A 25,995-nucleotide genomic window follows, 5' to 3' on the forward strand; every position below is an offset into this window, starting at 1 on the left:
GCTGAGGCCAGCCTGCTGGGTCAGAGCTTGCCTGATCTGACAGATACTGTGACAGATGGAGTTCTGGGTCTTTAGCCATCATTACCTTGAACTTGAAGGCTTGTTATCGTTCACGCCATCTTATCCAACATGAATGCCAAAACTGGTTCACAAAGATCGAGAGTTTGCTAAAAATCTTAAAATATTTTATCTGTGATAATCAAGAGATGAACACACTGCATGCAGTCTCTGTTGGTTAATGATAGAGTCACAACTACATATATCACATCTCTGAGCCTCTGAGTTTTTTTTGTGCCTGGGGGTAAGCCTGCAAGCTGTGCATTTCCTTCTTGGCTTCTTGGTTGTGCTGTGATAAAAGGATTGAGGGGTTAAATGTTTGTCCAGCTGAAACAACACAGTAAAACTCCTTCTCTGTGTCTCTGTAGCCTAGTCGTCAGAGCTCAGGACCTAAAAATAGCCATGCTGGCTCCACGCCCCTGGCTAGGGGACAGGTCAAATTATGAAGGAAGATGAAAAATTTAAAGGCACAGGCTGCTTGGCCACAAACCCAGCCCTGCATCAGTGGTCAGAGAGAACATTTGACTTGGCTTTTATGATCTGGAGTCACATTATATTAACTCTGAATCTTGTCATATTAATTGAAGAGAATCCAGCTATTTAGTGCCCCAAGTTCAGAATTTAAATCCTCTGTATGTGGACTGTAGTGTTTTGTTATTCTGTAAATCCACCATTTAATAGTATCAAAGGTATTTCAAAGGATTTGTAATCCTGGAGAGGTGTTCTTGACACAGCTTGAGAGGTTTATGTAATTACAATCACCCAGTTATGGCATCTTACAGTTGTCTTCTGTGGTTCGCTGAAAGCATGCTTCCTGAGTAGCAGCACTGCCCTGAATACACACTGAACCCCTCACATATACTGAGTTAATGCAGTGAGGTTACATGCTGCATCTTAAATAAACACTGTTCATTTGGTGTCTAGCTTGGCTTTACACATTCTCTTGGGTTTTTGTCACACGTGCAGATTATGTCCAAATTTTATTGTCCACATGTTTTAGTTGTATCTGTTGAAATATATCATGAATATTATTATGATATATAGTATATATCAAGAGTTTTTGTACCATTTTACCCCAGGTGTCAGTGGGTTTTTTTGTGAATCACATAAAAGCACACAGGCACAGCATGTGTATGTAAAGTTTATGTGCCTCTTTTAGGTACATCAATGCAAAAATGGATCATTCCATCCACCTGAGAGAACAAGATGAAGACATAAATAGAGTGAGTGAGCGAGACTGGTTCAACAAATCAAAAAAAGGAGAGAGAGAGAGAGAGAGAGAGAGAGAGAGAGAGGAATCAAGCCTCCATCTGCAGAGAGGGAGTCAGGAGACATGCCTTCTGGCAGGAGCTGAAGAAGACAGCTGTGTTTGGTGTGGTATTTTTAAACGCATCAATGCTGCTCCAATCCCTGCGCCTCGCCTGACCTATTTTTAGCCAGGGCTGGCCATTGTTCTATTTCTGTCACCTGTGGGCCACGCAGTTGTTGATTCACATGCAAATGAAGCTTGCTCCCTCCCTGGCTTGCATTACTGCCTCTGCGAGGTGCTCAGTGCTCAGTACACGGCTTTCCTAGCAACTCAGCCTTACATTTTTCTCAGTCTCTGCTTAGGCACTTTGCTGAGGAGAGGGAAAAAAACACAGATCGGGAGAGAAATAGGGAGAGAGAAGCAGATAAGAAGCTGGACTTGTCATCTTCACCAAACACTGTTTAAGTGTTTGGACCAGACCGAAGCTGGGCACCCAGGAGAGTAGCAGCCCTGCAGAGAGAGTGTGTGCAGTTTGTGTTATTGCTCTACAGTGAGAGTTGTTTCTCAGAGGAGGAGGCAGAGGAAGGGAGAGAGTTGCCTGTTGTCGTGGTCTCTCCCCTGAGTGGCTGAGGGGTGGCTCTTGGTGACAGGAAACGCAAGACTTGCGATGAGACTCGAGCGCTGAGTGGAGTATGCTGCAGACGATTTACGAGGGCGAGTCAAGTTTCTCCACAACAGAAGGGCGCGTTGGACACCAGCAGCTCCCCAACCAGAGCAAGATGCACAACGTGAACAACTCAGGTGATCTCATAGCCCAGTGTTTTTACTCCTCGTGATGAATCTTTTCTCTGTCTTTTTTCTCTCTCTCTTTGCACTACAGCCTATCTCTCTCCTCTCCACTTCTCTGCTATCTTACATCCTCTGTGCTTCTGGTGCACACGTTCACTCTGTCTCTCTCTCTCACTCTCACGTACTCTCAACTCTTTGCGTTCAGCCGGTTTCTCATTCTGTGTGAAACTCAAAGCTTCTCAGCGCAGCAACGTGGTAGGACCAGGCACTTCCTTCTGAATTAAGGTATTTATTACTCTTGTGGTGACACACACCGCTTTATAAATCGTGCTTCTCGGTGAGATTGCTGGAAAATATGAGATCTGTGTTTAGATGAGTGGCAAATGAGGTAAAAAGTGCTCTTTATCCTTCTTGAGAAAATGTGTTAGCACAGTTCCTGTACTCTAACTGCCTGAAATGAGTCACTGTGAACATTGACAGGGATGTTGTGTTTTGCAAGCTTCCATGTCAGTGTGCACTTTTCAAGGAAGAGGAAGAACTGTGACAGAGATACTAAGGGGATAACTGAAAGGTTTCTCTCGGATATTTACCACAGACATTGACTGTTCTATTTTTGACCTGAGAATTGAATTGAAGAGTACATGGCTGACATCAGTATGAGTAACGTCTATTGACTCAAGATGAGTCACACCTTATTTGCTTAGATTTTTTTGTTCCCCTTGTGGCTATTGATACAATAAAATGGTGTGTGGAAATAAGTTCAGAGTTGAAGCACTGTGCTTGGTGAAAATATTGTCATTGCTGGGAAGCATGTGTAATAGCATATGAGTGCTTAATTTTCAACAGGATGTTGAATAATTCCAGCTCAACTGTTATATTTTTAACTCTGTCAACTCTGTATTTCTGTTTGGAAAGTAGAATACACATTTAAAAATAATGCCTTGAATCTGACTTCAGGCAAGCAAATCGGGTAAGTGAAAACATCCAGTGTGGCAGTGGAATAAACGTGAAGAGATTCAGAAATAAGACAGCAAGATGACAGAGGGATGACACGTTCCATGCCTGTCAATAGAGCAGGTTATTTGACAATCAGGCTACAGGAGCAGGGCTTTCTTCTTTTGTCTTAGCGGCTTGTGAGCCAAACAACAGATACTGTGCGCCTGAATTCGGGCTCCTTGCTTATTCTGTGGGTCAGCTATTCTTAGGTGAGTTATTTTCAGCTTATGGCATTAGCCTGCTAAGATTAGGCGTCTGTGCGTTATCGTTCCATCTCTGCATGCTCCTGATATAACAGCGGCTTGGAATAGATATTTATAGATAATTCTGTCATTAATTTGTTCTTTCCACTTTATAGTAAAGCAGCTGACAGTGACTAACATTGTATGTCTGTAAATGCCTCTCCAGGTTGCCTTTCTAAGACTGTACTGAATTATGTGTAGGTGTTGTTAGAAGTGCTGATATATTCCTCTTAATATTTGACGTTTCAAAGGTAATCATCGCCTGTCATGAATATTGTTGATGAAGTGATGCTTGTGTGCGCTAAATGGGTTTGTTTGTTATTTGTTTTCTAAAGCAAACTTCTTGACCTTCTGTGTGATGCTCTACTTCTCTGTTGTTGCATTTCAAGTGGATCAGCATAATAAAGGGCATAATCACGTTTTTATTTTCATTACTGTTAGCACCATCAAAGTTCTGATAAAACCACTCCTGTGATGGGTCCTCAAACAAGACAAAACTAATTAGTTTTCCCCAAATGCAAAATATCATGCAAAATATCAAGAGGGACCTTTTAGGCGGTAACAATGCTGCACCTTTCAGTTCCACTTGTCTGCATCCTCTATCTATTCAACTTGCCTCAACATGTGTATATGAAGTGCTTGCTGATGGAGAATATAACACAAAGTGTGATAGAGGTTTTGTTTCAGTGCTGCTTAAAAATTACTCATCGTTCTCAGAAGAGTGTAACAGACACACACCCCAGTTTAAAGGATTTTTAATGTTTCGTTGCATTTTGGAAGATAGCACAGTTCACATTTTGTCATTGATGGTTGAAGGGTTTGCGGTTGCTCGAATGAATTAGATCAAATGACTTGATTGATTTATTAGGGATTTTATTGACAGTAGATTCTGTCGCCTCTGCTGTTTCACAGAGAATGTGAAATTCTTTAATAATCTAGATTATCAGCCACGATTTGCAGGGTTTTCTGCTTGGACACAGATTTTATGTGTTGTTGTTTTACGAGACAGCTTGACATGATGACAGGACAGGCGGCGGCTGGACTCCCGGCTCCCCTTTAGTAAAAGGCCCACGGTGGCTCGGCTCAGCTCCCTTTGTCAGTAGATATGCTGCAAACCGCAGCTCTGGCTCAGCTGCAAGGACGAGCCTGAGTCTTAAAAATAAAGACCTGTTTCCTGCTTTAGACATGCCAGCTGCTCAAAATAACAAGGCACTTAATGAGAGATCCAGCACCACATTGCAGTCCCAAGCATAAGCTTATTTTTGCCCTCAAACATGTTCTGTATCTCTGGTTCTATTTATACTATCAGACAGGGAATTTAAAACAGCAGCCATCTCTATTTCATACTAAACGCTTGCAACATACGTGTTTAAGGCAAAACACAAAGTGCTGCTTTGTGTTTATTGCCAAAATCAGAAAGAAGATACACAGTATTGATCATTAACTGAGGTTAGTACTGGGTGAAGAATGGAATGGGGGTTGCAGTAGTCTGCATTTATTCAGGACAACATTTTTATTTATAAATCAAATGTTACATCTATTGCCCAAACCCCAGCATTGTTGTGTTGAAGAGTGCTACTATTCCAGTAGAAAAACATCTAAGCCCAAAAGCTTAAATAAGTGTTAATAGTTGCTAATTACAAGTAACATTGTTAATTTGTTTGTATTTGCCTGTCAGCATTAAAACACAGTTAATATTGTCTGTTACAGCAACACTTTTTGATGAAATGTTAATATTCAGTGACATCAAATGCTACCTCCGGGTGCAAACAGACTGGTTAGGCTGTAAGAATAGCTGCTCTAATTATATGCACAGGGTAATGTTTACAATATTTATATCTCCTCTCTCACTTTGAGTTTATATGCTATCAGGATACAAAAGATTAAAATACCAAGGTTCTTTAAAGCCCAAAGTCCAATGTAAGCCTGCATAGTGAGTATGTGTATCTATCCGACTCCTCACGTGTAATAGTAATGTCGCTGGCGAGGTGTTTCTCTGTCTGAGATGTGAAGCCTGCTAATGTGGCCTGGGGCAAAAAAAAGACCGCCTTCCAACATCTCAAATTAAAGCTGTGATTGTCACTCTAGCCACCACGAGGCTAATGAGAAGCAGATCGGTTATAGAAATAAACACTTTGGGGACAGTGGTGGTGCGACGCTGCGATGTGAGTGTGGTCACAGGTCATGAGTCACCCTATCTCTCCCCTTAGCAGGCCCTCCACAGGGAGGAATTTGGGCATGAGGCTGGGTGCTTGTTGCTCCCATGTGCTAAAAACAAATTTGGGACCTGTCATTCATAAATCTCTTGTTTACCAATGCCTACAGGCACTTACCACCAATCAGTAGGCACCTCACTTTCACCCTGAAGCAGAGTGTTCATATCGTCACCAATGGCACAGTAGAACCACTGAACCAGAAGTGGCACACTCTTCTTAGTGAGTGATTGCTTCAAAAATGACCTGAAAGTTACATAAATGTGACACTGCGCTTTATTTTTGCCTGTGTTAAATTGAGCAGGCGGGCCTCACAACTGTGACAGTCTTTCGCACATTGTCTATATTAAGACCCTGCTCAGAAAAGCATTTATATTTAGCCCCGGTTACTGGTGGTTCCGTATTCTTCTCTGCTTAAGGGGTATTTCTGTTGTATAGAAACAGTAGATTTTTATATGCTATTCCATTTTACATAAATGTAATGTAAACTGTACATTTGTCGCTTTATTTGGGAAGTACAAAATAATAATACAAGTACGTTTTCTTTGTAGGACAGTGTCAGCAGGAAGAATGTTAGATGTAAATCATACATGATGGAGAGTTGCAGGAACAATGCCGACCTACCTTTAGGACCTTATTATGTTCCCCCAGCATTGTCATTCCATTCAGCATCATTCTTGCCGACACAGTGAACAGAGAGCAGACAAGAATAGAACAGGCACATGAGACTGTTGTGGTTTCCTCAAGGGCCATTTCATACAGCCTTGGTTATCAAAGGTGGCTTAAGCATTCACACTCGTCCCCCACCCCCATCCCATCCCTTCCCATCCTGCTTAACCACTGTCTGAGACTTTCTGATGGAGGCTCAGCTTGACGTGCTGATCAAAGTGGAGATCCTTAATGCCAGTCACAGTGAGGGTACAGAATGAAATATGAGATTAATTAGATATCACAGTGGTGAATTCTCCCAGGCAGCAGGTGTTTTTGTTGCTATATTTAGGTCTATTAGAAGTATTGCACCAAGGCTGTCTCACTCTCTCAGCCCTTCAGTGGTTCACAGGTTCACGGCTGCTTCTGGAACAGCGCCTGCTACAAAAGAGTTCTTTGTCAAGTACTTACAAGCTAAGATTAATATTCCCTGTCAGGAGAGAAGGGTCTGTTCTACAGGTGCCTGTTCTCTGTGCCTGCCATGCTGTTGCCCTCCTCTGTCATTTGATTGGTGCTGTTTTTAGAACAGAGAGAGGAAAATTACAGCACAGGAGTCCCCTTTAGCTGTCTTTACTTTTTTGTTTTAAGACAACTTATCACTTAGCCACTGAATCTCTTCAGTATATGTTTTGTAACGCTTCCTCTCTGTCTCCCTCTCTTGCTCTACTGGGGACTCCTTGCTTATATAAGAGCTGAAAAAGCTGATATAATAGTCAACATGTCTCATAGCCACTGTAGGCAGGAGATGACATGCAGCGAGACTCAATATCTGCAGAATGGGGAGACATAATTACGTCGCTAGTGTTGCCATGGCAGCGGCAAGTTAGGGTGGTGGATACTAGGGTGTGGGGGTTGTCACAGACCAGGATTGCGCCACTTGCTTTTATGTTTCTATTTATAATCATCACCGCCGCATACACATGGAATGGTGGCAATGAAAAACAGGCTACATGACAAAACAAATGGGCGCCACTGAGCTTCACAGCATCAGTGAGCAGGAGGGCACTACTACCTAATTGATGGCTACCACAGAATGACACTAGTTTTTTTTTTACTGGCTTTTTTCTTATTTAGAGTATAAATGCATGACAAGACTGAAGTATAACAGTTTTCCCTTTTGCGTTTAAAGAACAGGTGGTGTTGTAACATTGCCGGTATTTGTTCTCTCAGATGTGACCCTTGAGAAGATTAAGGCAATGAATGTTCTCAATAAATCTCCCTCCAACCACTGGAATTTTAAGTAGGTTTGAATATTTCTATGGTCTTAAAATGGAAGAGACATTATACAGTCTGGACAGTGCATCCTCCCTTGAATGTCACGTCAGGATCAGCATAACTATCATGTCTTTTTTTTTTGTTTCATAACAAATGAATATCTAAAATTAGCCAAGAGATGTGATTCTTTAAATAAATTTAAGCTGATAAATCCAGTTGTGTGGATTAAAAAGCAGACACACAGAAAGGATAAAGAAATATTGTACACTCACTAATCATCCTCTACAGAATAGAGAGATGAAGCATCCCTGTCTCCTATGTTCTTAACTGGCAATTGATTTCCTCTGTGGAACAGGCTATACAGTAAATAGTGCTTGGAGACCAAAGGGTTGCCCTCTTACGTTGTATCTGGCTCTAGTTATAATAGAGGCAGTGCTTACCGATGCACACGTTGATGAATGGAGATGGAAAGATCCTAGGAACATGAATTTACAAATACTTTGTCTTCATTTATTTATGTTTACAAGGGGATGTTCTAGTACAGATGGGGGTAGGGACTCCCTTTATTTATTTATCAAGCATTGGGAGGACAGGATTTATGTAAATACTTTAAATGACCACTTAAACATATCGTGCCAAATGTCCATTGAGTCTCCCAGTAGACTCCCTGTGATGATGAATGTGATCCTGTTTGTTTATAGAAACTATTATAATTGCAGGTTTCTCAAGATTATGAGAGAGAAACATGTGCCTCCTGAGGGTTTCTGTCCTGCTCAGTCTTTATTTTTGAATTTTTAACTCTTTGTTTTTCGAATGCTTCTGCAAAAACTATACAGGCACTATAAACAGCTTCAGTGTGTGATTTGAGCTGGTAAAGGTGCAATTAGAGGCTGACGAATCTTTCTTTCCCTTTTTCTGGGCCACAGTGGATATTAAGCCAGACGTGCCATTGGCTGTGGAGCCCTTATCTCCGTTGGATTTGCGCACAGATCTGAGGATGCTGGGGCCAGGCTCAGACCCAGGACTGTGGGAGAGGCAACTGCAGCAGGAGCTGCTCCTCATCCAGAAGCAGCAGCAGATCCAGAAGCAGTTACTAATCAGCGAGTTCCAAAAGCAGCATGAGAAGCTGACCCGTCAGCATCAGGCTCAGCTCCAGGAGCATCTCAAGGTTAGCATCACAACAAACAGTTGTACGGAGGACAGTGAGGCAGCATATACAGAGCACAGCACAAAAACAGCAGAACACAACACAGCATGGAATAAGTGCAGATGAGTAGAAAACTGTACAGCTCAGAGCATTACAAAGTGCAGAAACAGCTCAGCACAGCAAGGCAGAGTGTTGAGCAGTACATTACTGCCCAGCATGAATTTTGTTTTTACAGTTGAGCACAGAATTGTCCATGGCAAAATAGAAATGACAGATATTCACAAAAGTCGCTGTCATTTTGAAAATATGTTTTATCAGTGTGCTGTCTTCATGCTGATGTAAGGCCTGTTTGTTTCTCAGCTTCAGCAGGAGCTCCAGGCCATGAAAAAGCAGCAGGAACTTGCAGAGAAGGAGCGTCGTTTGGAGCAGCAGCAGCAGCAGAACCAGCAGGAGAAGGAGCAGGAGAGGCATCGACGAGAGCAGCATGTTTCCAGCCTGAGCCTTAGGGGCAAAGAGCGATCCCGAGAGAGTAAGAGCTCGACACCGTCATCATCACCATCTCCCTACTATCAGCAGCTGATATAGCAACAAACGAAGAGCCTCGAGCAAAAGCAAGCATGGGGGCGAGGTTAACCCCTAACCTTTTTGTCTTTTTTTATAACGCAGTACTTTAACGTGTGAAATATGCACATAACAGCTTTACAAATACAAAAGCTTTGCTGTTGTTTAATGTTCCACTAACTCTGAGATCACACTTATTATTCCCTCTGGCCCACACACATGTTCTGTTGTCGTCATTTTTACGAAGATAATAACCTTTAAGTCATGTGATTGTTTTAGCATATAAATACTTGTATATTTTAGCCAGAAAATGCTAAAACAACAAGGAGCATTTACTATGCTTTTCCATATTATTTTCCCTGTAGTCTTACCTATTAAGGTAGACATTTTAGAATTTAGCTTAGAAATATGCAGCTGTGAGCAGGTGAAGTAACCTTAAAGTAAACAAGATCATCTATTTTTGTTTACTCTATGAAGCAGACCTTTAAGACCCACCACGGCTAATGGCACACTCAGGCGGCTCACATTTAGCACTAAAGCACAAAGTTAAAAATTCATGCGCAGTATATTGTTCTCACTGCACAGCACTATTCACACAAAGGACAAACTGTTAGGATTTCCCATGATGTCTCAATCACAGATTGAACTGTACTGGAAATTGCAAGGCTGGAAATTTGCTTTAGGTAACAGACGAAGGGAAATATACAACAACATAATGATGATGCTGACACAGTACTTAACCAGTGCAAGCAACTGATGACAAAAAGTTGGCCGGTGACATTTAAGCTTTGAATTTAGGAGAAAGTGTCTTTCAATAGCACAATGAAAATAGCAGCAGATATAGTATTTCATTTCTGTTTTTACCTTATAGCTAATAATAGACAAGATTTATGACTTTGTCTGGTAATTCGAAACTGTGCCCTGCAACTGTAACCATCTCTCCCTCTCCCTCTCTCTGCTTCTCTCTCTTTCTCTCTCTCTCTCTGCAGTATGACTTTAGCATTAACTAATGTATTGTTTTTTGACCACTAGGGGGAGATCTTCCTGCACATGTCTGAATGTTTAGAAAAGCAGTAAACTCAATTACAGGAGATTAAAAAGACAAAAAAAATAGGATTTAGGCACTTTGGGACAGTTTCCGCTGTGATGTAGAAAAACAGTTGGGGAAACCTGCAAATAAAAAACAGAGTTAAAATTAGTTCATCATCTAAGCAATTAAGTGTTGTGACTCATAGCCCTAGGGTAACCCCAATCCCTTTGGTTCTGTCTTTTGGTCTCACAGGTGCTGTGGCCAGTAACGAAGTGAAGCAGAAACTCCAAGAGTTTCTGTTGAGCAAATCAGCAAAGGACCCTACCAGCAATGGAGTTAATCATTCTTTCATCCACCACCCAAAAATCTGGTATACGTAAGTGCTCTTTGTGGCTTTACCCTGAAAGGGTTTCATAAGAAACATTAAATCACACTGAAACATATTACGACATCATGTTGCCTTCTAAAATGTAATTTATTTTTGTATTGCCAGGTCCTCTCACCACATGTCACTGGACCAAAGCTCTCCACCTCTGGGTGGCACATCCCCCACCTGCCAGTATACTCTGCCATCACCCATAGAGAGCAAGGACGACTTCCCCTTGAGGAAGACAGGTTTGCTAATTTGCACACAGCACAGGAACATAAATGCAAATACATAAGTGTACATGCATACATTAATCTGCACAGCTGCTTTTCACTACGAGTGAATTGATTATTTAAGTTTGAATTGATAATTTAAGTTTTATCAAACTAAAGTATTTACCAGGTTATGAATACAATTACAGGGTCTTTTTGACCCTTGTCAGTCAAGAGGTTAAGCATTTCCTGAGATTGCTGATGACCTGCTAATAACATCAGTTAGACTCATTATGACCCCTGCCCCCTCCCCTTCAGTCCTTCAGGGCTCAACACTAAACTTTCCTTAGAGGTGGCGCATGCCAGAAAGTTCGTAGAACGTCACAGCAAACTACATGTTACTACATTCAAATTATTTGTCCTACAATAAAAAGACATTATTTGGAAGGAAACATGTGTCCCTATGTTGCAATAATAAACCCAAGTTTCAAGGCCTCTTTGAAATGGTGCAGTGCTAAATGAGAAAATTAAGGCTGAGGTTTGTTGGTTTAATATGTAAGGAACTGTTAGGGTGATAGCTGTGTAAATAAGAATAAATCTTGCCTTTCTTGGATTGCACGAGCATAAATGCTTGCCAAGCTTAAAACTTCATAATTTGGCAATGAGATGACCAAATTATATTATATGTTCTCTTCCCTTCTGTGTCTCTTTTAATTACATTGGAAAACAATTATATACTTGTTGAGTTACAGGCCTGTCATATTGTTTGTGTGTGTGTGAGTATACACAATTTAGAAATCAGGCAGAAGAATTATATTTTGCAGATTAAAGTCAGTGCTTGGCAGGAACAAAGGGGAAATGAAAGCTTTTGGAGATTTGATTTACTTTTCATATATCTTCAGACAGCAGAATATCGCCTCTAAATATATATTTACATATTCAGGGGAGCCACAAACTAAGAGGTGTAATAAGTTGAGGAAATAACAGAGAGACTGTTTATGGAAGCATACGTTTATCTTTCAGTGTGAATACAAAAAAGCATGTTTTAAACAAACAACTGCAGGCATCTTATTTCAGTCTCTCAAACAGGACACTTTTATGTTCTCACTGATAGATCGTCTCCACATTTCTGTGCCAGACTTTTTTTGCACTGATAAAGCTATTTCTTACTCTTTGGATTCCTGAATCTATATGTGGTCATTTCCTGCTCAGGCCTTCCTCCCCCACTTCCTGTCTGTCTTCATTAAAGTCCTCTGAGAGCTCGGCACGCGAGGGGGACGCACAAAGGTAGTGTTGTTCCCCAAGCCACTGGCTGTCAGTGATAGCTGATTGGCAGGTGTTGCCGACTTAGAACTGGCACAGGCAGGATGAACCTCGACAGGACTGTTTGTTTAAGCAAAGATAGCTCTTTGAAAACAAAGTGGAGATGACTCAAATACTCCCCACTACTTCATCTGGCCAGGGGGCTGAGCAGCATCTTTCTCTAGTTTACAGCGATGTTTGTAGTAGCACTTTTTAAACTGAAAGATTAGCATCTTATTTATCCCTTTGTATGTACAGGTATATCATGGTGTATCAAGTGTAGAGACTGGAAGTCAGGAAGTCCTGAAAACAACCTGTGCTCTAAATTCCACGATTAGGTGTCATATTAATAGTCTGCCTACAAACACTTAAGAGCTGTAATGTCATCATCTTTATTTCCCTCACCTAAAAAGTCGTTTAAAGAATTTCACGTGATTACCGGTAACTTGTTTACTTGGTATATATCCTCTTTGTTTCAGTTCCTGGGGACTAGAAATAGACCAGGCCGAGGGCACGCAATGTCTGTGGCAGGAATAGTTGCAGCTTAGTAGTAAGAAGTGCAACACCCTTTCTGGTCTTGACCCAGTTAACAAATGTGTGCATTCAGCAGGTGCAGGAAAGATTTTCAAAAATAATCCCGCAAAGGTAAAACCTTAAAGCCAGAAGTGAATCAAAAGGGAGTTTGTGTGGAAATTTTTTTGAAGAAAAACATAAAGGAGAGAAATGTCTAAATTTGATGTGATTGAACTATAAGGGAGTGTAGCAGAAGTTTGTTAAAACAACGTGCATCGTTTTTTTTCCTGTTCAGCATTAGTTTTAAAGGAAAATATCAGCACAATGTATCAGCGGCCTCCTTATGTGCAGAACACACACCTCAGCTTTCCACACAGCCATCTGTCCAGTTCCAGGCTTTAATGAACACTGAGCTCAGTTAAAATTTTGATTAAGTAGAGAGGGCATAACACAGATGGAGATTGATTTATGACTGCTTTAGGTGATGTTGCAGCCATTAGTGTATGTTTTCTTTAACTGAGACATCAGAACAGAAGTGACCCAGGTGTTCTGAGTATATGCTGTGCCATTGCCATCATTGCCTCCTGTTGCACCGTGCATCAGAGCTTTTTTTTTTTTTCCATGGAGACCAGCGAGAAAGTGTTTGTTCCCGTGCTGCTGTCTGGCGTTCCCGTGGCGACCAATTGGGATGCGTAGCTTGGTGGCAGCAGTGTGTAAAAATAGAAAGCAATCAAGGCAGCAGGGCGTGAAGCAGATTCATACGACTCCCAACAGCGTTTTCTCTCCATTTATCTCTCCTGCCTCCTTTCTTCCTCCCTCGCTCTCTTTCATTCTACCTCACACCCACAGGATTAGAGGTCTGTGCCACGTATTAGGGAAGAGGGTTTTGCTGCTTTTGACAAAAGCCAGAAATAGCAGCATCTGGCCCACTCTCCTAGCTGTGCCCCCATCGCCTCTCCCTCTCCTCCTCCCTGCAGTGTGTTCCCACGTCACCGCCGCACTCCCCTATGTATAGCTGTATGTTGTACACATCGCAAAAGGCCTGTTTAATTATTGATCACAAATAAATAATTGAAACAGGTTGCCTATTGTGTAACAGAGATTTTACATAACTTCAATACATCTTCATGCTCTGACTTTCATTCAAAATACCAGCTTATCTATTCTGCTTGTTTATTTGAGTGTGTAAAACTAGCTGTAGGATCATAGGAAGTCTATATGAGACAGGAGAAGGGTTCAGTCAGACACAAAAGCATTTACCTGCATAATATAACTAATGGGTGCATCATTCAACATAATTTACTTGCTTTTATTCTAGTCTTTTTCAATTGTTTGCTTTTTAGATGAGTTAATTGTGTTAATTGTGGATTTGTAAATCTGGATGGTTTCAGGCCGGGCTGTGCGTGAGTGTGACTTTGGAGCGGTGTGTTCGGACTGTGTATTTGGGTATCTCTGGTTTGCATTAGGAGGAGGAGGGGCATGGGGAGAGCCTGAAACATCTGCCATGTTTTTGTGTTAGTTTAACTGTTGCTACTGTATCAGACTGTGGTCACCAGGGCGGCAGGTAGCGGACTATTTCACTTAGAGCCTGTGTGTTGCTCAACCTAATTTAGTCCAGATGAGGTGGAAATGGGCCCACTCCTGAATCACTTAATTTATCTGAAACCTGCTCCGAATTTGTCAGAAACTGCAATCGTAACATGTCAAAGCGTGACAACACAGCTTATTTTTGATCTGATTTATTTATCTTTCTCTTATTTTATGGCATTAATAGTTGCTTTGATAATGTTTATTTATGTAGGGCTGTATGAAAGCATACTGCTTCACTCTGAAAACAGTCACAGTAAACTCACACGATTCTATTTGCATGTGATAGGGTGACTTTATTGTGCGAACAGAAACTTACAGAAAAATGTCTCTTCTGGTTTTTTTAGCCTCTGAGCCCAACCTGAAGGTCCGGTCCAGACTGAAGCAGAAGGTGGCAGAAAGGAGGAGCAGCCCAATGCTAAAAAGAAGAGATGGAAACATCATGACTCCTTACAAGAAGAGGGCTCTGGAGCTAATGGGTATGCCACATAGACAAGCATATTTTGAACTTCTGTCACAACACAAGCACATATTTTACAGCTGCATACTAATAGGTTGTTTTGTGATGAAGTAGCATATAATAATCATTGCACTTTCATGTAGAAGAAAAAACATTGTAATCAAGCAGCCATGACCATTAAACTGTTGTGAGGCTGCAGCTGTTATGTCAAGCCGCCGTGTATATGTGTGTTGTGTGTGTGAGCATGCATACTGTGTCTAACTCCTTGATGTTTCTTAGACTCTACGCCCACTAACAGTGCCCCTGGCTCTGGCCCCAGCTCTCCCATAGGAGCCTCCAGTGCCTTGGGGGCTGAAAACGGACCCTCCTCTCTGCCTACTACCACAAAAACTGAGGTATGTTTATAAATCATAAGCACTGCAATTGACATACCAAAAAAAAAGCAAGGCAACTAGGCATTCAAATTTAAGTCAGGGGACTCAGTGTCTGTCTGCCCTTCTGACTGCAGCTATAAAAACTGCCAGTTGTCCTCTGTTACACTCCAGTAAAAATGACTTCCCACACTGACATTAAAGGGGGCACAGCTTGACCCACATGTTTGATTACCCCAGCTTTTATAAGATGACACTAAGCAGGAAAATAAATTCAGTCACTGACTGTAAAATAAATAAAGATTTCTTTTCTTCCAGATGTGCTATACAATGTTTTATGTTTTTTTTCCTTAAAAGAGAGGAAAAAACTGCATCTTGGCTGTTAGGTTGCTGTTGGCTTGTCATTGTATTTCTGTCACTGGGCTGGCTGCATTGCTATACTTGTTCTGAGGCGTTTCCCAGTGGATTCATGGCTGAGTTACTGACCAGAGTTCCCCTTAGCCTGAGCTCACAAAGCAGGCCGTTATAAAGCGTGGCAGATATGACACATCTCCGAACAATCTTAACGGAACAGCTGTGTTTTCCTAAACCATCACTGTTTGCTCTCCCGGGGACCTGCAGTGACACAGAGCAGGGAGAGACGCCCTGACATCGGGCTGAAGTTTGGGGCTCAGGGAGACAGGCAAACTGTGGATTTTAATTGATATCCCAGGCGCTGGTAGCCAAAGACACCCACATGCTAACAACATAAACACACAGGATTGCTATTGTATTGACCCAAGCTGAGGCTCTCATGAAAGCCATTGGTGGACTTTGGGGCTGCTTGTGGACCTCATGCCTGTTGCAAAAGCAAGGCGTGTTTGTGCACCGTTACATTAGGTATCCTTTTTCAGAGGGAACGGGTCCCTTGGGTCAAATATGGGCCGGATATCCACATACAGGTCACTGAGTACTGGTAGGGGTTGGAAGGATAAACATGGCTGTTCTAAACCACATGCTGGTCCACTGCTCTGCTGGGTACAGGAAGTATGCCCCAGTGCTGATGTTCTCTAAGAGAGTAGCCTGAGGGTGGGGACCAAGGAGTAGTAACCAACTGGGGACTGAAATACTAAAGCTGGAGCTGCTGAGGTTTGCTGTGCATGCTGTCACTGGTGCCATTGTGCAGAGTTTTAGGAACTTTTTTCTGCATGCCACTCCTTTACACTGTCCATGATAAAATCTCATATCTGTTAGCAGCAAGGTGGGCTGTTGTTCATCATAGTAAATGAATGTTCATGCCACTGCCTGACTTTTGAAATGTCCATAGTGGGATTCCTAAATCTGCCATCTCCTCTTAAAGCCATCTCACTCTCACTCTGTTCTGCCTGTTTGATGTAGAGATGGCCTTCCCATCCGAGATTATTCCGACCTGAGGGCTCTGTGTCCATGCTGAGCTTATACACATCTCCCTCCCTACCCAACATCTCCTTGGGGCTTTCAACTGCATCCTCACCTATTAGTGTAAGTATGAATTCTTACATAAAATCTCATTATAGAGTCATTTAGTGACTGAGTTTTTTGTTCAGTGTCCAAGTTGCAAAACCTGCCATCAGTGGCTGTCTGGGTTCTCAGGTCACCGACCTCTGGCCCCAAACGATTTTATCGACCCAAGATAAATATTGTTCTGAAGTGCCATGTGTCAGGCATGCTCTTATCCTCCCCATTACCTCATTTATCACAGCTTTTAAAAAGTCCAAGTCCACTCAAGTGCAGTTCCTGATAACAGAGCACATGATATATCATCTTTTCGCTGTCTCCACATTCCTCAGAGGCCCGTTCATAGAGCTTCTAACCATTGATGTTCTCTGATTTCAGCCTGTCCTTAACACACATCTGTATCTACAAGAACCATTGTCATTCATAAAGAACAGATGACATTATTATTTTGAATTTGGCTTAAGAAATTATTCCACATGTCCACCAGTCCTAGTTCCACAGCATGATTAGTATGTATCCTATTATTCTCACATTTTACCTCTTCACTCAGGCTGCTATGGGGTTGAAAGACAGATCAACAGAAATCAAGCATGGGCTGCCAGGGAACCTACTAGGTCCCGTGCCTCTTCAAACAGGCCTGGAGTCTAAGGTCAGCCCCAGTCACCAGGCTCTCCTCCAGCACCTCCTCCAGAAGGAGCAAATGAGGCAACAGAAGATGCTCTCCTCTGGTAAGACTATATTACTTGGTTTCAGGACTGATGATTAGTTGCATTATGTTACATTATATATCAATCTGTAATTGTTAATTTAGTTAATTTAACGTATTCTTTGCCAAGGCCCAGGATCCATGCCGTCCCACCCTCAGTCCCCTCTGGCCATGAATGAACGCCCCTCCAGTAGTCGGCACAAATTACCAAAACACCGACCCTTGAACAGAACCCAGTCGGCGCCACTGCCTCAGAACACACTGGCCCAACTTGTCATCCAGCAGCAACACCAGCACTTCCTGGAGAAGCAGAAACAGTACCAGCAGCAGATCCATATAAATAAGGTATTGTGCTGGTCATCAAAATTCATTCACAGGGGAGGATTTTGACTTTCAAATTGCTTTTCGCAGCTTTCTGTATTCCTTTTTAGATCTCTTGAGGTCTTACTTTACTGCAGGGTGTCTGATTTAATCATTTTAAGTACACAAATGCAGATCTATTTTTAGCCTTTTGTAAAAGCATCTGTGGCAGCTCAAGTTCACAGACCAGGGTCGTAGTCTGTTCCTCCCTCCAATCCTGGTGTTATTTCTGCAAAGCAAAGAGCTTCTTCCTCACTTCAAATGGGGAAGAAATCCTTCCCGTGGACTAATTCTGTTATCGTAGCTTAAGGCATCAGCACTGTTCACATGCTAACTCTGTGAAATTCAATTCATCTAAGTTCAAATGAAGGAAAAAGTGCCCAGAATGCATTTTGTTCCTCTGTGGCAATATTTGTGTTTCTGTAAGCTGGCCGAAGTGACCTCGCTATACAGAGTGTAATTATTCTGGTGAGGGACGTGTGTGAGGTGGCAGACACTGTGAAAGGCAGCATTGTATGAGCTCACATACTGATGTGTCTCAATGCTGGGCCCTGAAAGAGTCATGGGAACCATAGAGCAAGTCAAACCTAGAAGTCATAAAAAGCACAAAGCACCTTATGGACTTATTGAGCTGTACAGATGGACAACTCTAAAAGTATGTGTTTGAATTCCTGTGTAACATTAGAAACACATGTCACAGCCAGGAAGATGCAATTAGTTTTAATGTCAGCTGATAATATAGAAAAGTACTGTATTGCTGGTTTGCTTTGAATTAACAGCAACTTGTCTTGTCCAGAAACACATGAGCAGGTCCTGCTCTGATCACTCAGGCCAATGAGATCGCAAGTAAAGCCTCTTTAAGTGGAGGTTATAAATGGCCACTAATCACGGATAAGCCCTAGGATCTCCGAAACATTGCCCTAATTAATTTCCTAGCATTGGTTCGTCTGCAGTTGTTTTTAAACGCCCTTCAGTGACAGCGACAGTAGGGGGCACTAATGGAAATTTACAAGAGCTTAGGGATTTTACGAAGAGGTATGAACAGTGGTTACTAATGCCAGGCTAAGAAGGCTAATTCTTATAGCTGAAGAGATATTTATAAAAGGCCTAGATTCAGTTGACAGTAATGTTGTTGCCTATCTAATGGAAAATACTTCTCTGCCTGTTCTTGGAGCCCTCTTGTGGTCAAATAATCATATTATGGCAACATTTGTCGTGATTCTACTTGTAGTTTCTAAGTCCGGTTGAGGCTGGCATTTACTGTTTTTATCCTGTTACACTTCCAGGTAAATCAAATGGAGCAATTATACTCTTAATTACAACATATTAAAGGATGTTGTTGTATTTAATGCTGTATTTAGTACAGAATGAGAGAACATTTGGTCTGGTTTGATGGAGCAGATATTTCATATCCTCATAACATTTGAGTGAATGAATGAATGAATATTAATTGACATAAAAAACAGGAACAACAGCTAACAGCTGACTTTGTATAGATGTGATTCATTTGTAGGTTGTTTATGACAGAGAGACACTGTCCGGAGTTATATATAAAAAAGCAGTTCAGTGACTATAAATGCGGAGGTGAGGATGTGTTTAAAAGGTAAAATCCTCTGCTTCTGCACCGTTTTTTGCATGATTACAACCTCTTCTAGAAACTTCAAAGTTATCATATTTGGTGCTTTAATTAAAATTTGTATTAAACATCTATGGCTGTATGGTATTATCATTAATGTGGAGCCAATGTGTTTTGCAGCTGTTGTCCAAGTCCATCGAGCAGTTACGTCAGCCCAGCGCACACCTGCAGGAATCAGAGGAGGAGCAGGAGGAGCAGCACAGAGATGAGACAGAGAGCATGCAGGAGGACAGGCTGCCCCCTGGAGGCGTCATCCGGAAGCACACCCTCAGCAGTAGCAGCAGCGGCTCAAGCAGTGAGCTCCAAGACGCTCACTGCGGGGTCATCAAGGTCAAGGAGGAGCCAGCTGATAGCGAGGATGAAGCTTTGACCAATCAGAGCTTAGAAGCAGAGCAGAGCGCCTATCTTCACCAGGTCAAAGGGAGACTGGTGATAAGAGCCATGATCTGAGAAGGGAAGAAGATGAGATCACACACTTGCAACATTCGCAGAGTCTCTACAAACATCCACGTCCCTGCAGTTTACACACACATTACAACACAATACACACACACATACACAGGACCCACAGCACAGTAGGCCAGCTCTCCCTTTCACGACATATGACCCCTTCTCACTCAGCTGCAGCCTCGTTCGTCATGTACTCTTAAGACTTTCTGTTTGTGACCTTTGTGTAGTGATCTCTGTAAAATATTGTACGTTTCACTGATGTAAATATGGAGACAATTTTAAACCGCTCTTTTTAAGAGCTGCTTTGTCATCTCGAGTCTGCTCAATTGATAAAATGTGTATTCAAATAAACTGTGGAGTTAGCATTGAAGATGATCTCTATAGGGAAGTTTAAGCAGGTGTACAGCTTTGAAGAGCCACCTCATGTTGTGTACATTTCTTTTCCATAAAAAAAACGAATGCTTCTCTCCACTTCATCACTGAGAAATACCAGTAAGTCCTCACAGTGTGTTAAGGAATTTAAAACACAACACACTCCATTGTTGTCGAAAACCTGTGATGATGTTCCATGTTAAAGAAAGAATGTAGACTTAAATCCTGGGAGAGAACGTGCTGCAGGACAGACTTTTGTCCTGGGAGTGAGATTGGAACATGGTCCTGTGCTCATATTGTAATTTAAAGGATAAAGCACTAAGGCCCTTCATGGGTGTGCAGGCATCTCCCAACACATCTCTGTGTCTCTTTCTCCCAGAGCAGTCCCAGAGCCAGGGCCCTGTGCTAAGCTAAGCTCTCCTCCCTCTCTCCCTCCGGGTCCAAATCAAAGCTCGGCCGAGTTCCTGCCCAGCTTTCAGCAGAGGAGTCAGACAGAGAGAAAGAGAGAGAGAGAGGGCCGGGCAGGAAATGCCTTCTAGAAGCCAGGAGTTGGAGTGATTCATGTGTGCAGGAATGTTGAGAGAGGAGGACCTAGGGTTGGAAGAGTCCAAGGGGCCAGGCTCGAGAATTGATTTACTGTCAAAGCGAATTACAAAGTGAGTGGGGATATGGTTAAGGGAGTCCTTTTTAAAGGGAATCGTTTCCTTCATATTCCCCAGTGGCATGGTTACCTCAACATGCAGGTTTGATGTTACTTCAATAAAATACCCTGGACTGGACCTCGCTTCTTCTTCTTCTTTTTTTTTTTTTGAAATCCATTTTCCCCAAAAAGTGCCCATTGCGACATGTATAGCCTGTCTTAAAGTGATCAATCAAATGTATTGCATAGTCGTAAACCTTCCTGTTTCATTTGTACCGTTGTCTAAATGTAAAAAAAAAAAAGAAAAGACAAAAAAGTCTAGTATAAGGTTCTGTGTTTGAATTCATGTGAAAATCAGAATTGTCTGTCGTCTACTGTACATTCAGACTGTCCCAGTTTTAATGTTTAGTGTAAGTAAACACAATCAGAACAATGTGAGTCTTGTTCTCTTGCTCCTTTGATTTGGTTGTAATTAGAACCCCTTCGCTGCCAGTGGGGGGTGGAGGTGGAGGGAGTTGGGGGGTCCTGTGGTCTGTTCATAGCAGTTTGCATTTCTTCTCTTTGTTGCCTTGCGTGATAAACCTTTCTTTTTTAAAAAATAAAGTTCATTTACCTCTGATGTTCTTTGCATGTTTGGATTATTGAAATGTTTTCATGCTGCATAATGATACACTTATTTATTTATTTTTTACTGCCCAACAGTTCCCACAACCGGCTCTCTGACCGAGCTCCTTATTTTCAGGAGATCTGTGTAACCCTTTAAAGGGAGCTTAAGGGACTTTCAAAACATTTCTTTGATGTGCGCAAGCCAGGCTTCTTGTGGTGGTATTAGAGCAGTCCAGATAAGGTGAGCTGTGAGCTGGTTGATATATGACTTGTGTGAATACTTTCAAACCAAGCTTAAGCAATTTCACAGCAAGCTTATGTTCATGGGACTGACCTGATATGCTATACACGCCACGATGAGACGTAAACTGTTCACTCGCTCTGAGAACTTTTAAATAACACTAGACAAAAGTAACACAGAACAACAGAGTTTAACCAAACATGCACTTTCACAAAGGTCTAGAGTTACTTCACATTAGGAAGTATTTGAGTTAAATTAGACACTGACTCTTTCTTAAGTAGATTCCATCTGTCTTGGGCTTCAGGCCCTTGTGATTTTAAATGAGCTGTTACAAAGGGAGAAAAAATAACGAAGCCCAAATCCATCTGTGCTGCCCCTCCCCAGCTGCCTGCAGAGCCAGTTGTAAAAGCAAACAAGCATTTTTAAAGGTGTAAAGAAGTAAGAAAGACATAAGCCCACCTATTCCCTCTAAATGGAACGGCCCTGAATTTTTATCACCTACGGTGCTGTTAAAAAATGTTGGTACAGTGTGCACATATATAAATATATAAGAATGTGTGATAAATGGTGGTAATAGTGACTTTGTGGAGTTGTAAATTTCAATGCGGCAGCTGAATTGAAGACCAACAAGAAAACACATTCTTGCCCTCAACAAGGCTGCCAGATCGTGAAATAAAGTTCAGAGGCGTGAGTGAAAAAGGCACAGTCAGAGAATTAAACTAAAGCCCTGCACTGCTGACAACACTTCAATACCAGGGTATATGTACTGTATATTCCTACCACATGAGCTGCATCCCACAACTAAAACCACATGAATCATGTGTTCAATCATCATATATGAGCTTTTGTGCAAAAGAGGTAGGTTTTGAAACTGAGAAAATAAAAATGTGGGCAAATAAAACACTTTGAAATCGAAGTTCTTGGCCCCCTTTTTATGATCGAATCAGGAAATTGGTTTTTACTGGAACTACTGTATCATGCAGCAGAGAAATAAGTCTTCACTGCACCACCAAAAACCACCAAAACCGAGGACAGTAAGCAGCACCAGAGCACAGGTCTGTCTGTCACTCCCACATGACGAAGCTTTGACATTTTCTGATTCATGTGTCAGTCCTCTGAGTCATCATTATGACAAATAACCAAGTGTGTATTTATACTTTGACAGCTAAATAAGCACCCTCATGATATCTGTACTCTGCAAGAACACTCCAGAAAGGCAGTTAAGGAGGCATTTTGCTGCTTTTATATGAATTCAAGTCAAAGATAAATGTGTCGTCATGTTAGCCTGAACACACAGTGACAGGTCCAGAGGAGGTGAACTCCTTTCTGGTTTAAAACCTACCTGCTCTCTTAATATTCACCTTGGAGCCACACCTGCATAAAAAAACACAAAAGGGATTCTCACTTCCTCACAGTAGGTGGCAGTAATGTGCATTCAAAGTTGGTTGTCACCTGTCAAAGTAGGAAGACAAAAAAGTAGTAGTAGAAGAAGAAGAAGATACAGGAGTAGCCATCTTGAAGCACAAACATGTGGCAGTTGCTGCCAAAAAATAATCCCTCTGCCTGCAAACCAGCCACCACCAAGCTTCACATCCATCACCCTGCAGAACGCACAACAGCAAACAAAGTAAGTTGCTGTTAGTTTCCCACTGGAACACCACATATTAGCTCCTCTTAATTAATGTGTTGCTATCATGGGTTGCAACTTGTATAAATTAAGGTTCATATTGGTTCCATTTGGTTTAAAACTGTTGCAGTGTGCAGGGGTAGAGGTGAACTATCATGTGTAAACTGCTTGTCGGGCTTGTTGTTAAACACTCAGCTTCATATTAAAAATATATCAGAATAGGAACTATTTCAGAACTACTGGGAGTAAATGAGTCTATCAAGTCTCTGGAGGAGGCCAGACATGCATCTATCCAGCTTTCTGCTGTGGGCGATGCATTTACATTTTTCTCCATTAGTAGCTTAAGTTTCCCCACACATGCAGTGTAAGTCTGTAGGTCATGTGGTTTGCTCCACTGTTTAAAGCAGAAGCAAGTTAATGCTGGCAGGCGCAGTGTATGTGGCAGTGGGTATGATATAAAACATGTTTTGTATGTTTTCACACAGTGATGTTGCTTTTGGTAACAACAAAGCTTTTTCTTCCTGTTTTTTATGTAGTTTGTATATAATGTCATCATGTGAGGTCAAAGTTTTTCTGTGACGTTGCTCATACTTGTGCACCGTTATCCAAATGTGCACCGTTATCCAAAAGTAACTCACCGCTGCTGCTCAGCCTCTGCCCCTCTGTTCCCGTCGTAGCTGCATGTTTTTCTCTCTTTTGCCTAATTCTTCCAGAGTGTCTGTCGGGCATAAAACTATGAAACTATGAAGTATGCTGTGCAAAAAAAAAGTGATGATATGATTTGTAGTTTAAGCATTAAGTCTAGAGTTGGCCAGATGACACATTTTTGAACTTTGGAACTGAGGTGATATGGCAGTGGGTGTTATTTATTTACACATTTACACATTTTGTATCTTCTAGCTAAAAGGTCCCCTTTAAGTAGAGTCCTTATGTTCACCTGGCAGCCCCGGCCATCCCGACCCAGCTAAGCCAACGTTTCCCAGTTTAACACGGACCAGCTGTGGAAACTTTCCCTTTTTGTGGCTTCACTCAGTCAGGTGGTGAGTTCAGCACACACACCTCTGTTGATGCTCAGCTGGAGTCAAAGAAAAAAAGCCGTGATGAGCTGTGTTTTTGTTTTCTCCCGCCAACCTATACTTCAGCAGGTCACAAATCTTAGAACCAAGTCCTTCAGCAGTCTGTGTTCAGGAAAATCCAACGACGTAGCACAAAACCATTCGATACTTTAACAAAAGCTGCACGATTTCAATGCTGACATGGCGGCATAGAATTAAAGTGGATTGTTTTGGTTCATTTTTTTAGCGTGACCACTTAATTTGATGCAGAATGTTGGATTCGTTTTTGCAGTTTTCATGTTTATATAAGGGGCGTACTACCAACAAAAATAGAGCATGGATCAGTGAATGACGAGTGCTAATGATGCTAAAAGTCTCCCAGCAGCAGTAACCTCACAGGGACGTGATTATCTCAGAGATGACAAACAGAATTTATTTACAAACTTGGAGCATCAGATGGTTAACATGCTGGTTTCCCTCCAAATATTCCCACATTCATGTGGAGGAAACTAAATTATACCATAAAGCTCCAATGAAGGATATGTTTAATGTAACAGAGATATTTGGTTTAAACTCTCATCAGTTTGCTTATGTTAGAGTTTGACATGGTATACAGTATAAATGTGTTTTCCTCCTCTCTATGTGAAGGAAGTGATTCTGTTTAAGTCTTGCCCACCAGAGTTGAGGATGACAGGAGGACTGAAACGGCACATTAAGACACATTTTCCAGCTTTTCTTTTGTGCCTGTCAAGATTTGTATTAATCTGGCATCTAAGCTGTACAGCGTGGTGTTTTTCTTTCCATGTGTTGTTAACCGTGCTGCTCGAGGCGTAGGACAGTGCAGCGCTGGCAGCAGACGAGGAGACTGTTTAGTGTGCGCTGGTGTGAAAAAGTGCGCCTCAGAGAGTGTGATGTCAGACGGGTGTGCAGTCCACTCCTTTCTGTTGAGTTCTTTGTGGTTTGTGAGATTTCTCTTTTTGACGGCATGTCTGCTTGTCATGTAGCATCAAATCATACACATTATAGGACATAATATGTAACTGCATTCCAAAGGTAAAGCTAATTTTTTTTCAGTAAGTATTTTATTAATTGTACATTTGTCACTAATGGCCTGTTTTCTTGTTACTATGTGATCCACTGGTAACATGATTTTACAAAAACCTGCGATGACCTAGCACAGATAGCTTTTAAATGGCTGTCAGTCTCCCCCTGGTGTCATCCATACTGTTATCTTAGCCTTACAAGGATTAATATCCTTTTCAAGTTTAATGAGATAAGAGACCTGGGGGAGTTCTCCCCCTGCTGTGTTCAAAGACCATCCGGCTTTAGTAACTGCTTTATCTCAGCCACTGATTGACCTGGCTGATAGGTGATACTGAGGAACCACAGTGGCCCGTGGAAGTGGCCTCTCTGCTGAGGGGCTGGGGAATGGCAAACCTGAGCTCCCCTGTCAGTGAGAATCCCATCAGCCGGGGCTCTGCGTCCCTGGGATGCCGTCTCTTTCCTTTGATTCCTGCGAGCAGCCACTTTTACATGCCTTCCTCCCTCACACCGTCCGATCCAGACCTCATAAAGCAGGTCTGCCACTCTGCAGCTAGTTGGATAGGACGTGTTTGTAAGTGTTGCCTGAATGCACCGCCAGGCAAAATGACACCCAGAGGGCTCGTAAGACCGGTGATTTCTTCTACAAGCTCATGCCAAGAGACCTTTTGGAGTTCCAGCTCACATCTTCTAAAATGTTGCCATTTGTGGTTTGTGAGCCTGGACTACTGGGATTTGCCTTATGGTCTGTACGGCCTGGCAAACG

At 42.0% G+C, this 25,995-nt stretch overlaps 1 protein-coding gene across 4 annotated transcripts in view; it reads left to right on the forward strand.

Moving 5' to 3' along the window:
• The window catches only part of hdac9b (histone deacetylase 9b), a 35,288-nt gene extending 14,490 nt beyond the window's left edge, over window positions 1–20,798 (forward strand). The window contains exons 1-12 of one of the 4 annotated variants that reach the window (XM_028425893.1): window positions 2,043–2,107; window positions 2,301–2,380; window positions 8,396–8,637; window positions 8,977–9,145; window positions 10,451–10,583; window positions 10,701–10,822; window positions 14,536–14,667; window positions 14,928–15,043; window positions 16,397–16,519; window positions 17,046–17,223; window positions 17,332–17,546; window positions 19,318–20,798. In XM_028425893.1, coding sequence (XP_028281694.1) covers window positions 8,467–8,637; window positions 8,977–9,145; window positions 10,451–10,583; window positions 10,701–10,822; window positions 14,536–14,667; window positions 14,928–15,043; window positions 16,397–16,519; window positions 17,046–17,223; window positions 17,332–17,546; window positions 19,318–19,647 — 1,689 coding nt within the window. In that variant the 5' untranslated portion in view covers window positions 2,043–2,107; window positions 2,301–2,380; window positions 8,396–8,466 and the 3' untranslated portion in view covers window positions 19,648–20,798. Of the gene's footprint in view, window positions 1–1,569; window positions 2,108–2,300; window positions 2,381–8,395; window positions 8,638–8,976; window positions 9,146–10,450; window positions 10,584–10,700; window positions 10,823–14,535; window positions 14,668–14,927; window positions 15,044–16,396; window positions 16,520–17,045; window positions 17,224–17,331; window positions 17,547–19,317 lie in introns of those variants that run through there. The other 3 variants (XM_028425890.1, XM_028425891.1, XM_028425892.1) reach the window with 3 other exon arrangements.
• Window positions 20,799–25,995: the final 5,197 nt, after the last annotated feature.

Source organism: Parambassis ranga, chromosome 16 (genome assembly GCF_900634625.1).
Source record: "Parambassis ranga chromosome 16, fParRan2.1, whole genome shotgun sequence".
NCBI lineage: Eukaryota > Metazoa > Chordata > Actinopteri > Ambassidae > Parambassis > Parambassis ranga.